The sequence below is a fragment of the Leptodactylus fuscus genome, chromosome 11, assembly GCF_031893055.1.
Source record: "Leptodactylus fuscus isolate aLepFus1 chromosome 11, aLepFus1.hap2, whole genome shotgun sequence".
NCBI classification, from domain to species: Eukaryota; Metazoa; Chordata; class Amphibia; order Anura; family Leptodactylidae; genus Leptodactylus; species Leptodactylus fuscus.
Genome location: NC_134275.1, coordinates 88465016 through 88480099, shown reverse-complemented (window position 1 = coordinate 88480099; position 15084 = coordinate 88465016). Strand labels below are relative to the sequence as shown.

General features: G+C 44.7%; 1 protein-coding gene across 1 annotated transcript; it reads left to right on the top strand.

Annotated features, from left to right (window-relative positions):
• The first annotated feature begins 362 nt into the window (after positions 1 to 362).
• On the top strand, positions 363 to 14014 carry LOC142184673 (cytochrome P450 2A6-like). Its single transcript, XM_075259716.1, has 9 exons — positions 363 to 530; positions 3410 to 3572; positions 5608 to 5757; positions 7210 to 7370; positions 8178 to 8354; positions 10344 to 10485; positions 11054 to 11241; positions 12746 to 12887; positions 13833 to 14014. Exons 1-9 carry the CDS (start codon positions 363 to 365, stop codon positions 14012 to 14014), a joined length of 1473 nt encoding a protein of 490 aa, XP_075115817.1.
• Positions 14015 to 15084: the final 1070 nt, after the last annotated feature.

The window sequence follows — 15084 nt, the reverse complement described above, 5'->3', positions numbered from 1 at the left end:
CCTGACAGTGTCATACACTATGTATTATAGGTATATAGACCTAGGAGCCCTGACAGTGTCATACACTATGTATCATAGATATATATAGTCCTAGGAGCCCTGACAGTGTCATACACTATGTATCATAGATATATATAGTCCTAGGAGCCCTAGGAGCTAAATCCTATGGATTGTACAAAACATCATCTGAAATAAGACTTGTTATAATGTTTTCCTTGCCAATAAAGAGTTAATCCGGCACCAGTGGCTGCCAGCCAAGATGTCTCCTCCTATCCATGTGTATTGTGCTCGAGAGCGATCACTTATTCGGAGAAGATCTATTCACTGGTTGTCTTTGTGGAATCTAAGTCTATGAACAGACCATGGACGTTACATGGACGGGAATCCTGATCCTTATATGTATCTTCATCTACACAACCTGGGACACCTTTTACCGAAGACGTAACTTTCCTCCGGGTCCCGCACCCCTGCCTCTTATAGGGACATTGCTGCACATTAAGAGAGGGAAGCTGGTGGATTCTCTCATGAAGGTCGGTCAGATACTTTTCCTTCTATATGAATATACATATATATAGTCAGTGTTGGCCAAAGTATTGGCCCCCCTGCAGTTCTGTCAGATAATCCCCGCTGTCCCCAGATAATGATTACACAGCACAGACTCTTATATAGTATATAAGTGACACAGGGTATATACAGTATAAGTATCGCCCCCTGCAGACCTGTCAGATAATCCTCGGTGTCCCCAGATAATGATTACACAGCACAAGCTCTTATATAGTATATAAGTGACACAGGGTATATACAGTATAAGTATCGCCCCCTGCAGTCCTGTCAGATAATCCTCGGTGTCCCCAGATAATGATTACACAGCACAGACTCTTATATAGTATATAAGTGACACAGGGTATATACAGTATAAGTATCGCCCCCTGCAGTCCTGTCAGATAATCCTCGCTGTCCCCCAGATAATGATTATACAGCACAGACTCTTATATAGTATATAAGTGACACAGGGTATATACAATATAAGTATCGCCCCCTGCAGTCCTGTCAGATAATCCTCGCTGTCCCCCAGATAATGATTACACAGCACTGACTCTTATATAGTATATAAGTGACACAGGGTATATACAGTATAAGTATTGCCCCCTGCAGTTCTGTCAGATAATCCTCGGTGTCCCCCAGATAATGATTACACAGCACAAACTCTTATATAGTATATAAGTGACACAGGGTATATACAGTGTAAGTATCGCCCCCTGCAGTCCTGTCAGATAATCCTCGCTGTCCCCCAGATAATGATTACACAGCACAGACTCTTATATAGTATTTAAGTGACACAGGGTATATACAGTATAAGTATCGCCCCCTGCAGTCCTGTCAGATAATCCTCGCTGTCCCCCAGATAATGATTACACAGCACAGACTCTTATATAGTATATAAGTGACACAGGGTATATACAGTATAAGTATTGCCCCCTGCAGTCCTGTCAGATAATCCTCAGTGTCCCCAGATAATGATTACACAGCACAGACTCTTATATAGTATATAAGTGACACAGGGTATATACAGTATAAGTATCGCCCCCTGCAGTTCTGTCAGATAATCCTCGGTGTCCCCCAGATAATGATTACACAGCACAGACTCTTATATAGTATATAAGTGACACAGGGTATATACAGTATAAGTATCGCCCCCTGCAGTCCTGTCAGATAATCCTCGCTGTCCCCAGATAATGATTACACAGCACAAACTCTTATATAGTATATAAGTGACACAGGGTATATACAGTATAAGTATCGCCCCCTGCAGTCCTGTCAGATAATCCTCGGTGTCCCCCAGATAATGATTACAAGCACAAACTCTTTGGTAATATCTTCAGTTATTTTGTTTGCAATGAAAAAAAGAGAATGAAAAAAAAGTCACATCATTGATTATTTTACACAAAACTCCAGAACTGGTGCGGACAGAAGTATTGGCGCCCTCAGCCTAATACTTGGTAGCACAACCTTTAGACACAATAACTGCGCACAACCGCTTCCGCTAACCAGCAATGAGTTTCTTACAAGGCTCTGCTGGAATCTTAGACCCTTCTTCTTTGGCAAACTGCTCGCGGTCCCCCCTGAGATGTGAAGGGGGCCTTCTCCAAACTGTCACCAAGAGATCTCTCCCCCTCCCCCACAGGTGGTCTATGGGATTCAGGGCTGGACTCATTGCTGCCACTTTACAAGTCTCCAGGGCTTTCTCTCACCACCATTTTCTAGTGCTGACCTGAAGTGTGTTTTGGGTCCTTGTCCTGCTGGAAGAGCCCTGACCTCTGAGGGAGACCCAGCTTTCTCACACTGGGCCCTACATGATGCTGCACAATGTGTTGGTCGTCTTCAGACTTCATAATGCCATGCACACGGTCAAGCAGTCCAGTGCCAGAGGCAGCAAAGCAACCCCAAACCATCAGGGACCTCCGCCATGTCTGACTGTAGGGGGCGTCTTCTTCTCTTTTTTCCTGTAATCTCTATGTTGAGGCCTTTTCCTACTTTTGTCTCCTCTGACCAGAGAACATTCTTCCAGAACGGTTTTGGCTTTCTCAGATAAGTTTTGGCAAACTCCAGCCTGGCTTCTGTCTGTGGGTAAGAAGTGGGGTCTTCCTGGGTCTCCTCCCATACAGTCCCTTCTCATTCAGACGCTGACGCTGGATAGTACGGGGTGACACTGTTGTACCCTCGGACTGCAGGGCAGCTTGGACTTGTTTGGATGTTAGTCGAGGTTCTTTATCCGCCATCCGCACAATCTTGCGGTGAAATCTCTGGTCAATGTTTCTTTTGCGTCCACATCTAGGGAGGTTAGCCACAGGGCCATGGGCTTTACACTTCTTGATGACACTGCGCACGGTAGACACAGGAACATTCAGGTCTTTGGACTTGTAGCCTTGAGATTGCTCAGGCTTCCTCACAATTTTGCTTCTCAAGTCCTCAGACAGTTCTTTGGTCTTCTTTCTTTTCTCCATGCTCAATGTGGTCACACAAGGACACAGGACAGAGGTGGAGTCAACTTTAATCCATTTCCACTGGCTGCAAGTGTGATTTAGTTATTGCCGCCACCTGTTAGGTGCCTCAGGTAAGTAACAGGTGCTGTTAATTACACAAATTACAGAAGCATTACATGATTTTTCACACAGTGCCAATACTTTTGTCTACCCCCTCTTTTATGTTTGCTGTGGAATTAGATCCAATTTGGCTTTTTGTGGTTTTCCATTGAAGACTAATTAAATGAAGATAATACCAAAGAATTTGTGACTGTAATCATTATCTGGAAGAACACGAGGATTATCTGACAGAATTGCAGGGGGGCCAATACTTTTGGCTGACACTATATATATATCATAATGATATTTTGCCACCTGTTTTTCAGTTGTGGGATGAATATGGCCCAGTTTATACCCTTTACTTCGGTCCACGACCAGTGGTTGTTCTCTGCGGATATGAGGTTGTGAAGGAGGCGCTTATTGATCGGGGTGAAGAATTTGGTGCTCGGGGCCCCCTTTTCTTCCTTGAGAAGTTTGCCCGGGGTTACGGTAAGGGAAGTATATGTCGGTGGAGTATATATTGGTGGGGTAGTTACTGTATATGTTGGTGGGGTAGTTACTGTATATGTTGGTGGGCTAGTTACTGTATATGTCGGTGGGGTAGTTACTGTATATGTTGGTGGGGTAGTTACTGTATATGTCAGTGGGGTAGTTACTGTATATGTCAGTGGGGTAGTTACTTTATATGTTGGTGGGGTAGTTACTGTACATGTCAGTGGGGTAGTTACTGTATATGTCGGTGGGGTAGTTACTGTATATGTCAGTGGGGTAGTTACTGTATATGCTGGTGGGGTAGTTACTGTATATGTCGGTGGGGTAGTTACTGTATATGTCAGTGGGGTAGTTACTGTATATGTCGGTGGGGTAGTTACTGTACATGTCAGTGGGGTAGTTACTGTATATGTCGGTGGGGTAGTTACTGTATATGTTGGTGGGGTAGTTACTGTATATGTCAGTGGGGTAGTTACTGTATATGTCAGTGGGGTAGTTACTTTATATGTTGGTGGGGTAGTTACTGTACATGTCAGTGGGGTAGTTACTGTATATGTCGGTGGGGTAGTTACTGTATATGTCAGTGGGGTAGTTACTGTATATGCTGGTGGGGTAGTTACTGTATATGTCGGTGGGGTAGTTACTGTACATGTCAGTGGGGTAGTTACTGTATATGTCAGTGGGGTAGTTACTGTATATGTCAGTGGGGTAGTTACTGTATATGTCGGTGGGGTAGTTACTGTACATGTCAGTGGGGTAGTTACTGTATATGTCGGTGTGGTAGTTACTGTATATGCTGGTGGGGTAGTTACTGTATATGTCGGTGGGGTAGTTACTGTATATGTCAGTGGGGTAGTTACTGTATATGTCGGTGGGGTAGTTACTGTACATGTCGGTGTGGTAGTTACTGTATATGTCGGTGGGGTAGTTACTGTATATGTCGGTGGGGTAGTTATTGTATATGTCAGTGGGGTAGTTACTGTATATGTTGGTGGGGTAGTTACTGTATATGTTGGTGGGGTAGTTACTGTACATGTCAGTGGGGTAGTTACTGTATATGTCGGTGGGGTAGTTACTGTACATGTCAGTGGGGTAGTTACTGTATATGACGGTGGGGTAGTTACTTTATATGTCAGTGGGGTAGTTACTGTGTATGTCAGTGGGGTAGTTACTGTATATGTCGGTGGGGTAGTTACTGTATATGTCGGTGTGGTAGTTACTGTATATGCTGGTGGGGTAGTTACTGTATATGTCGGTGGGGTAGTTACTGTATATGTCAGTGGGGTAGTTACTGTATATGTCGGTGGGGTAGTTACTGTACATGTCAGTGGGGTAGTTACTGTATATGTCAGTGGGGTAGTTACTGTATATGTCAGTGGGGTAGTTACTGTATATGTCGGTGTGGTAGTTACTGTATATGTTGGTGGGGTAGTTACTGTACATGTCAGTGGGGTAGTTACTGTATATGTCAGTGGGGTAGTTACTGTATATGTCGGTGGGGTAGTTACTGTATATGTCAGTGGGGTAGTTACTGTATATGTCGGTGGGGTAGTTATTGTATACGTTAGTGGACACGGCCCTTACAGGCAGACCACCCATGATGGGCACAGCAGGATCTGAGATCTCCACCAGGGGAGCCCCAAACAGAGTCACATGACCACAGACCTATTGCCGCTGTTTTAGGGTTGCAGAGAAATGCAGTGTAATCCCCTCTGATAACCCCAATAATGTGACCATTAGGAAACTCACAGGAAAAGCAAAAAAGAAAAGAAATCAAACTTCTACGAAGTCCAAACTTTTAGGAAGAGAGAACTATTGTGTAATGACGCAAGTCAGAACCATGGAGTCAACACAAAGAGGGCGGAGAGGACCTACAAAATGTGCTGAGCCCAATGTCCGGAGCAGGAGAAATCCCATATAGCCCCATATAATCCCATACAGTACTGAATAAGCAGACATGGCCGGTCAGTGTGTCGCACACTCATTCTAATCTTTGTGTAGTTCATTCATATTCTGCAATGTTCCCTTACAGGTGTTAGTCTGAGCAATGGAGAAAGGTGGAGGATCCTCCGAACCTTCACTGTGAAGACAATGAAGGAGTTTGGGGTTGGAAAGAGAAGTATTGAGGAGAAAATTCAGATTGAAGCGCAATGTATCGTGGATGAATTCAGGAAATCTAATGGTAAGACATGGAGTACACCAGCCTCATATCTGGATATAACTGATCTCCAAGTATGACTGACTATAGCACCTAATACTGGAAATGAGATGGATAGGAACAGAATTAGCCAAGACTATGACAAGGAGCTCGTCCTCTTCTCAAGTACGGCCGTCACATCCACTGCTTACATGGCCATGCTACAACTCATTCCTGAATGTCAAATGGACTGATATAGTGAAGCTGGTGGCTGATGGCCCAATGGGCTCCTGGAGACAAGCACATGGGCAGTTAGAATGAGAAAATTGACCATCATATTCCAGATGGTGAAGATACAACTCACTCAACGCTGTGGTCATCTCTACACAACAGAAGTATGGCCAAGACCAATGTCTATTTGTACATATTCATGGCTGATAGAGTTTGGGAATGAATTATGATTAGGTCAATGATTGGGAGAACCAGCTGGGCAGGGAATGGCCTCCATCCAACCCTTTGGTGGACTTGTTGAGCCTCGGTTCCCCAGCCTCAGTCAAGAAGCACTCCAAAGTTAACCTAAAGTTAAAGTAGGTTCTGTAACATGTGATTGCTTTGTATCGCCAAGTATGACCTGCAGCCATCGAGCTTATTGTACCCATCCTCATGTCTGTAACCAATAACTGGTCAACACTCTGCAGTATGGGCAGGTGGGACCCAAAAGACTGGATTCTAACTAAAATAGTTCAAGGCAAATGGGAGGATTTATCAAATACTGCACTAAGAATGATGGATGGATGGATGGATGGATGGATGGATGGATACATGGATGGATGGATGGATAGATGGATGGATGGATGGATGGATACATGGATGGATAGATGGATGGATACATGGATAGATACATAGATGGATGGATGGATGGATGGATACATGGATGGATAGATGGATGGATGGATGGATACATGGATGGATGGATGGATACATGGATGGATAGATGGATGGATAGATAGATAGATACATGGATGGATGGATGGATGGATGGATGGATGGATACATGGATGGATGGATGGATGGATACATGGATGGATGGATGGATGGATGGATAGATGGATGGATGGATACATGGATGGATGGATGAATGGATACAAGGATGGATGGATGGATACATGGATGGATGGATGGATGGATACATGGATGGATGGATGGATGGATGGATGGAAAGATACATGGATGGATAGAAACATGGATGGATAGATGGATGGATACATGGATACATGGATGGATGGATGGATACATGGATGGATGGATGGATGGATGGATGGATGGATGGATGGATGGATGGAAAGATACATGGATGGATAGAAACATGGATGGATAGATGGATGGATACATGGATACATGGATGGATGGATGGATACATGGATGGATGGATGGATGGATGGATGGATGGATGGATGGATACAAATGCAGATAGTAAAATATTCTCTTCCATTCCAGGTCAGTCTTTTGATCCACATAAGATGCTCATGGACGCTACTTCTAATGTTGTCTGTGCTTTCACCTTTGGAGATCGATTTGAGTACAAGGATGAGAGATTTTGGAAGCTACTTGGAATCGTGGATGAATTTTTCCATCTAGCGTCTTCTACCTGGGGACAGGTAACTAGCTTGAGTATTGCTGATCTTAAAGGATATTCCCATTTCATGTTTCCACTATCCCATCTCCACGCTGCTGTTTCCTTCCTTCCTCGCTTCTCAAGATTCATAGCTGGGATTTGCTCCCACGTGACATACATAACGTAGCGCCCCCTGCTGTACGAGCCCTTCCCATGCTGCAATTATAAATAAAGTCCATTTCCTTCATGTAGTGTAGTGTGAAGCTGGATGGGGAGGTTGCTTACCCCCTACCAAATCTTTCTATCACTGTGTATTTTGTGAGTCTCTCGTAGCCCCCTTGCAGACGACCGTATGACTGGTCATTGTGCTATCTGGGTCTCTCCTGGATAGAACACTGACCCATTAATTTCAATTGATCCATACACTTGACCATGAATGACACAGTCACGCATGCAGGATGAAAGTCTGGGCCACAAAATATGAAACAGGTCCTATTAATGTCCAATTTTGCAGTCCTGTTTCTGTGGCTGCCATTCATTGAATGAAAGGGGCTGTAGAAGTTCAGCCGCTGCACGAGTGACATCCGCAAGTCCCTAGTGCGGTGTAATGCAAATACACAGCAAGAATTGACGACCTTTGGAAAAACTGTGATCTTGACTATAGGATGGTCTCCTAATGGTTATATGGCCAGGATCTATCCCGTTCTCCTCCGTCCTGTCCCGTCCTGGGCTATGGGCTGTGGGCTGGACCTCCTTAGTCTTGTCAGGTACCCGAGTGACTCCCTGAAGTATAAGAAATAATCCAGATCTTTGTAACATCTTCTACAATATCTTCTACATAACTTTACAGCTGATCTCCATCCTCCCAATAATCATGAACCACATTCCTGGACCTCACCAGAGGATAGTCACTCTCTCCGAAGAATTGGCTGAATTTGTACATGAGAGAGTGAAGACCAGTCTGGAGACCCTGGACCCCACCGCACCCAGACACTTCATTGACAGCTTCCTCATCAGAATGCAAGAGGTATTATCTACAGAATAACAAGGGCCAGCAGATGAGGGGGGAGAAAACTTTACAAATGTGTTTCGTTATGGATTTACTGACCAGACATATGTTTAGAGTCCAAATTGATGTTAGAACTCGAAAATGACCTTTAATCGCAATGAAGGAAACTCTGAAGGATAACAAGATTTTTTTTGATTCCTCTATTTACAACCTTCACAGTATCAGAAGACTTGGCGCCAGGTCTGCCCATAGGTGGAGGCGTCACTTCCCGGCCTTCATCTCTCTATATTATAAAAATGAACTTCTGTCTGTCTGTCTGTCTGTTCTCTATTGCAAACCAAACGACTGTACAGAGATACTTTAAGTATTCAGGAAGGTTTAAGACGAGACTCCAACTCGCTCAGACGTACCGTTGCTGAGATACAGCATTCCAAACACAGTGACCCCCCCCCCCCCCTTAGCCAATACAAACCTGCAAGTCTTTCACTCATATTCCAACTGCAATACACACGGTCACTCCACATACACAATACAACACTGATATCCAAACTGAGATACACGCATCAGAGGATTAGATACACAGATCAGCACACAGTATCACACACTGAAGGATTAGATACGTACGTCTGCACACGGTTCCACATGTCTAAGGATTAGATACACATGTCTGCACACAGTACCACATGCCAAAGGACTGGATACACGCATCTGCACACAGTTCCACACACCAGAGCGTAAGATAAGCACGTCTGCACACAGTACCACATGCCGTAGGATTAGATACGCGCGTCTACACACAGTACCACACTTTGGAGGATTAGATACATGTCTCTGCACACAGTACTACAAACCAGAGAATTAGATGCGCGTCTCAGCACACAATACCACACGGGGGAGGATTAGATATGCGCATCTGCAGACAGTACCACATGCCGTAGGATTAGATACACGCGTCTACACACAGTTCCACACGCCATAGGATTAGATACGCGCCTCTTCACACAATACCACACAGGGGAGGATTAGATACGTGCATATGCACACAGTACCACATGACCGTCTGCACACAGTTTGACACGCCAGAGGATTAGAAACCCAAGTCTGCACACAGTACCACATACCGTATTATTAGATATGCGCGTCTGCAGACAGTACCACATGCCGTAGGATTAGATACACGCGTCTACACACAGTTCCACACGCCATAGGATTAGATACGCGCCTCTTCACACAATACCACACAGGGGAGGATTAGATACGTGCATATACACACAGTACCACATGACCGTCTGCACACAGTTTGACACGCCAGAGGATTAGAAACCCAAGTCTGCACACAGTACCACATACCGTATTATTAGATATGCGCGTCTGCACACAGTTTCACACGCTGGAGGATTAGATACGCGAGTCTGCACACAGTACCATACGCCGGGGTATTGGATACATGCATCTGCACACAGTATCACATGCCAGAGGATTGGATACAAGCATCTGCACACAGTTGCACACATCAAAGGATTAAATAAGCATGTCTGCACACAGTACCACACGCATCTGCTTACAGTTCCACACGCCAGAGGATTAGATACGTGCAGCTGCACACAGTTGTACAAGCCATAGGATTAGATACACGTGTCTGCACACAGTACCACCCGCCGGAGGACTAGAAATGTACATCTGCATACAGTACCACATGCCGTAAGATTAGATACGCACGTTTGCACACAGTTTCACTTGCCGGAGCATTGTATACACGCCTCTTCACACAATACCACATGGGGGAGGATTAGATACGTGCATCTGCACACAGTATCACACCAGCAAGGATTAGATACTTGCGTCTAAACACAGTACTACACGGGGAAGGATTAAATAAAATGTAATATACCTGTGCGAAGCCCGGTCCTTCTGCTAGTTTGCAACATATTTACTATTGTTTCTTAAAAAAAAAAAAAAAAAAATTCTCTATTAGATGATATAATATTTTTTATGATCTCTCCACAGGAGAAGAATAATCCCAATACTGAATTTCAGCTAAGAAATCTCCTGGTGACAGCCCATGACCTGTTTCTAGCCGGTACAGAGACGGTCACCACCACCCTGCGTTATGCACTGCTTATCCTACTGAAGTATCCCGATATACAAGGTGTGTGACTCCTGGGGGGAGGGACTTAAGGGGGTATTCCCAAAACAAGGGGTCTGCAAGCAATCAGACACTCATCCCCTGAATATTACTGGGGAAATCCATCAAAGGGCTGATGCCACAAACAATACTTATCTGCTATCAATACTATAGAGAATAAATTGTGGCTGTTTACGTGAAAAGGGCCCAGATCGTCGATACTAATTATAGAGAAAATAGTCCAAAACAAAAAATGTTACACCATAACCGTTACAATGATACCAAGAACTCCATATCGACAGTGTGGGCCCTTTTCACATAAACAGCCACAATTGTTGATCAGAAGGGTCTGAATGCTGAGACCCCCAACAATCCTGAGAGCTGGAGTATCTTACACCGCCATAGCAAAAACCGAAACTCCTGATGGACAATGGTGGCGAGGTCAGCCTAAAGGGGTTGGCTCGGAGCACTAATATGAGCGAAGCCGCGACTGTAAAGATCTATCCCCAGAGTCACTTCTCACATTACATGACTGGACCTACTAATGGTGGATTATATTGGATCTAATAATCTCATGTACCTTTCATTACAGCTAAACTCCATGATGAGATTGATGAAGTGATTGGACGAGATCGGGTCCCACATTTTGAGGACAGGATACAAATGCATTATACGCAGGCGTTTGTCCATGAGGTCCAGAGATTTGCTGACATTACTCCTATGAGTGTGCCACGTATGGTGACAAGAGATGTCCAGTTTAGAGGTTATCAGATCCCTAAGGTAGGTCGGACAGGAGGGAGATAGATATAGGAGAGGGGGCAACAAGACCCTCCACCTCAGACAGGGTATTAATATACAATGAGCTCCTACTATATGATGGCCCAAAATGTCTGGCGCTGAAGCCAATCCTTGGACCTTATCTCAAAAAAAATCCTCATTATATTTACAGTCTGAGTCTTAAGTGATTAAGTCATGAAGTTATGTTATTTATACAGGTCACAGATTTCCAGAATTAGGGCCAGAATTTTCCCAATGTCACATATACCGTATTTTACGGACTATAAGGCGCACTGGACTATAAGCCGCATTGCCCATGAGCGCCTTATAGTCTGTCTCGGTTCATATATAAGGCGCACTGGACTATAAGCCGCATTGCCCATGAGCGCCTTATAGTCCGTCTCGGTTCATATATAAGGCGCACCGGACTATAAGCCGCAGTCCGGTGCGCATTATATGTTATTGAAAGCGGCGGCAGGCAGACTTTGCCAGCGGCCGCTTAACCCCCCGCGTGCCAGCCGCTTCTATTGGAAGTGCTCGGCAGGCGAGGAGGGGCTCTATCAGCAAAATCATGCTGATAGAGCCCAACCGTAAAAGTTAGATTAAACTACCCCCCCCCCCCCCCGTTTTAAAATAAAAGCCTGAAACAGAATGTGAAACTTACCGAGCGGTGCAGGGTGGGCGGGCATTCAGGCCTCCTCTTCCTCCGATGTTCCGTCCTCCTCCGGCGCTCGCTAACTGATAATGGCCTGGGCGCATGCGCAGTAGAAGCATTATGATATTGCGCATGCGCCCAGGCCATTATCAGCGAGCGCCGGAGGAGAAGGACGGAACATCGGAGGAAGAGGAGGCCTGAATGCCCGCCCGCCCGCCCTGCACCGCTGGGTAAGTTTCACGTTCTGTTTCAGGCCGGTGTGACAGCAGGGCTGCCGGACACTTCCTATTCATTTCTATGGGAGCTGACATGCGAGCGCTCCCCATAGAAATGAATGGACTGCTTTTTTCCATTCATTTCTATAGAGAGCGCTCGCATGCCTGCTCCCATAGAAATGAATGGGAAATGTCTGTACATTCATTTCTATGGGGAGTGCTCTATGCCGGCTTCCATAGAAATGAATAGAAAGTGTCCGGCAGCCCTGCTGTAACGCCGGCGTGTACGGCTGTGATACACGCTGGCGTTCCGTAGTGTGAATGCACCCTTACGGTGCCTTTTATGTATGTATGGAAGCGGCACGCAGTCTTTGCCGCCGCTTCCATCCATATATAAGCCGCACCGGACTATAAGCCGCACTTACGATTTCTGAGGAAATCGTAGGTTTTTATGTGCGCCTTATAGTCCGGAAAATACGGTAAGTTACTTTTACATATAAAACAATTTGACATCATATTTTCCCCACTTTTCCAAAAGAAGAAATGCAGAGACCTCGTTCCTGACGTCTTCCTCTCCTGATACATCGCACTGATATTTTATTAAACAAACATAACAAATAGATATTTTTTTTTCTAGGGCACAGAAATTTACCCCTTACTCTGCACCGTTCACCGGGACAAGAAATATTTCTCTTCTCCATGGAAGTTTAATCCAAACCATTTCTTGGATGAGAGCGGCAGGTTCATGAAGAACGACGCCCTGATGGCTTTCTCTGCAGGTATTTCTTCATAGAAGCCGGAATATATGGCTCATAGCGAAAATGTAGGAATTATCGATAAAGTTTTGTGACAATACAGAACTCTTTACTATAATTAAAAAAGTGGCAGCTCAGTAGCTGATCAAGATGTCATAAAATGTCCTTCAATCTGTGACCTTACATTTCATTGCCTGTTGTGTCCCGAGGTAGACGTTGCCTCAGGACCTGCAACGTGCACTCTCTTAGGACCTGCACCGTGCACTCTTTCAGGACTTGTACAGTGCACTCTGTCAGGACCTGCACTGTGCACTCTATCGGCACCTGCACCGTGCAATCTGTCGGGACCTGCACCGTGCACTCTCTCAGGACCTGCACCGTGCACTCTCTCATGACCTGCACCGTGCACTCTCTCAGGACCTGCACCGTGCACTCTCTCGGGACCTGCACCATGCACTCTCTTAAGCCTCTGCATTTTGGGAAGATGAAAGTCCCTTATACATTCAGTTTCCTTTTCTGCTCTGACCACACAGAAAGGAAAAGAGAGAAGTGTGCGCCTAGCTCTCTCAGTAATGCTATAAGCATGCTCAGGGTCAGGCACTACTCTAACCCTTTTTGTTCTTTTTCTAACCTCCTGGGTATAATATTGTTTAGTGGCTGGTGAATCACAAAAGTTTTGAACCTGAAACTTTTGGAGAATTTGTGTGAATACAGTTGTACCCAATTTTTTATTCTCATCCCTTCTCTTAATGGCCTATCCTTAGGCTAAGCCATCCATATTAGAAACTGGATAACCACTTTAAATTGAAGTGGACGCCGACGCACCATAAGAGTAGTGGACCAGAAGTGGAGCAAAAGAGTAGCTGACCGCAGATGAGAATAAATGACCCACACAGGGACCTTCTTCTTCTGCTTCTTCTTCTGCTTCTTCTTCTTCTTTCATGTACATATAACTGTTCTTATTTCCAGGTAAGAGAATGTGTCCAGGAGAGAATTTGGCCCGGATGGAACTCTTTATCTTTATCACCACCATCTTGCAAAACTTTAAACTGACGTCCCAGACTGAATTCACTGAGAGTGACATTATTCCAAAAATGTCGGGGTTCTTGAACACCCCCATTCACTACGAGATCTCATTTGTACCTCGCTAGATCTGATGTATTTTGGTCTTCCAAAGCAATCTATCCAGTGTATGGAAAATAAAGATAATGGCGGAATTTATGGTGTCATGCGTCTTACTTGAGCAGTGCTCCAGTGCTGAGGGTCCGCCTCCAGTGCACCAAACGTATCATTTGCATAAGATTTTAAAAGTTGTTTTTCTTCAAGTCTACAAAACTGACATACATAAGAAAGGTATATTATTTATCAGTGTAATGTGCTCTCCTTCCGTTACCTCTTTTGCGCCTCCTCGCATCCAGCGCTCTTTCTCTGCCTCCTTGATGACATCTGTTACTCCTCTGTGATGTCATGTGTCCGGGGTCACCACTAAAGCCTGTGATTGGGTCTTGGTCATAACATCATGGTGGCCCAAACCACAGCCGTGAACCCAGGTGTATGACATCACAGGAGAGCACCAAACCCCACAAGAAGTTCCAAAAGAGGTAACGGAAGGTGACTATGAATGTTTTTTTTATTTTTTTACTTTTGTCCCCACCCCTGAGCTTCCACTTGATATACTCTGAGGTTTGCAGCCTGAAGCCTTCTTCATTATGTTGTGCAACATGGACAAAAGAACATCAAGATCTTTGGAGATGGACTTGTAACCCTGAGATTACTGTATTGGTATTTTTCAAAAATTTTGTTTCTCAAATCTTTAGACAACTCTCTTGTCCTCTCTGTTCTCCATGGTTAGTGTGGTGCACACAGACACACAATGCAAAGATTATCTAGTTTCAGCTGTTATTTTTATATTGCCCACACCTGTTACTTGCCACAAGGGAGTTTGAACAAGTATCGCATGCTGGAGACAAAGGTATTTACCCACAGTTTTAAAAAGGTGCCAACAATTTGGTCAAGGCCATTATTCACATGTATGTATAGCTTATGGTGGTGAACATGAAACCTTGAACAAGAGGGTGTTTTCCATGTTTTAGTGGCTAGTGGCTTGAGATAGGCACAGGAAGGGTTAGTTCCCTGTTCAGATTATGCACACAGCAGATGTTCTGTACTAACCACAAAGCTTTATTGGTGTATTGTTGTAATATGCATTGTGAATTGTTTG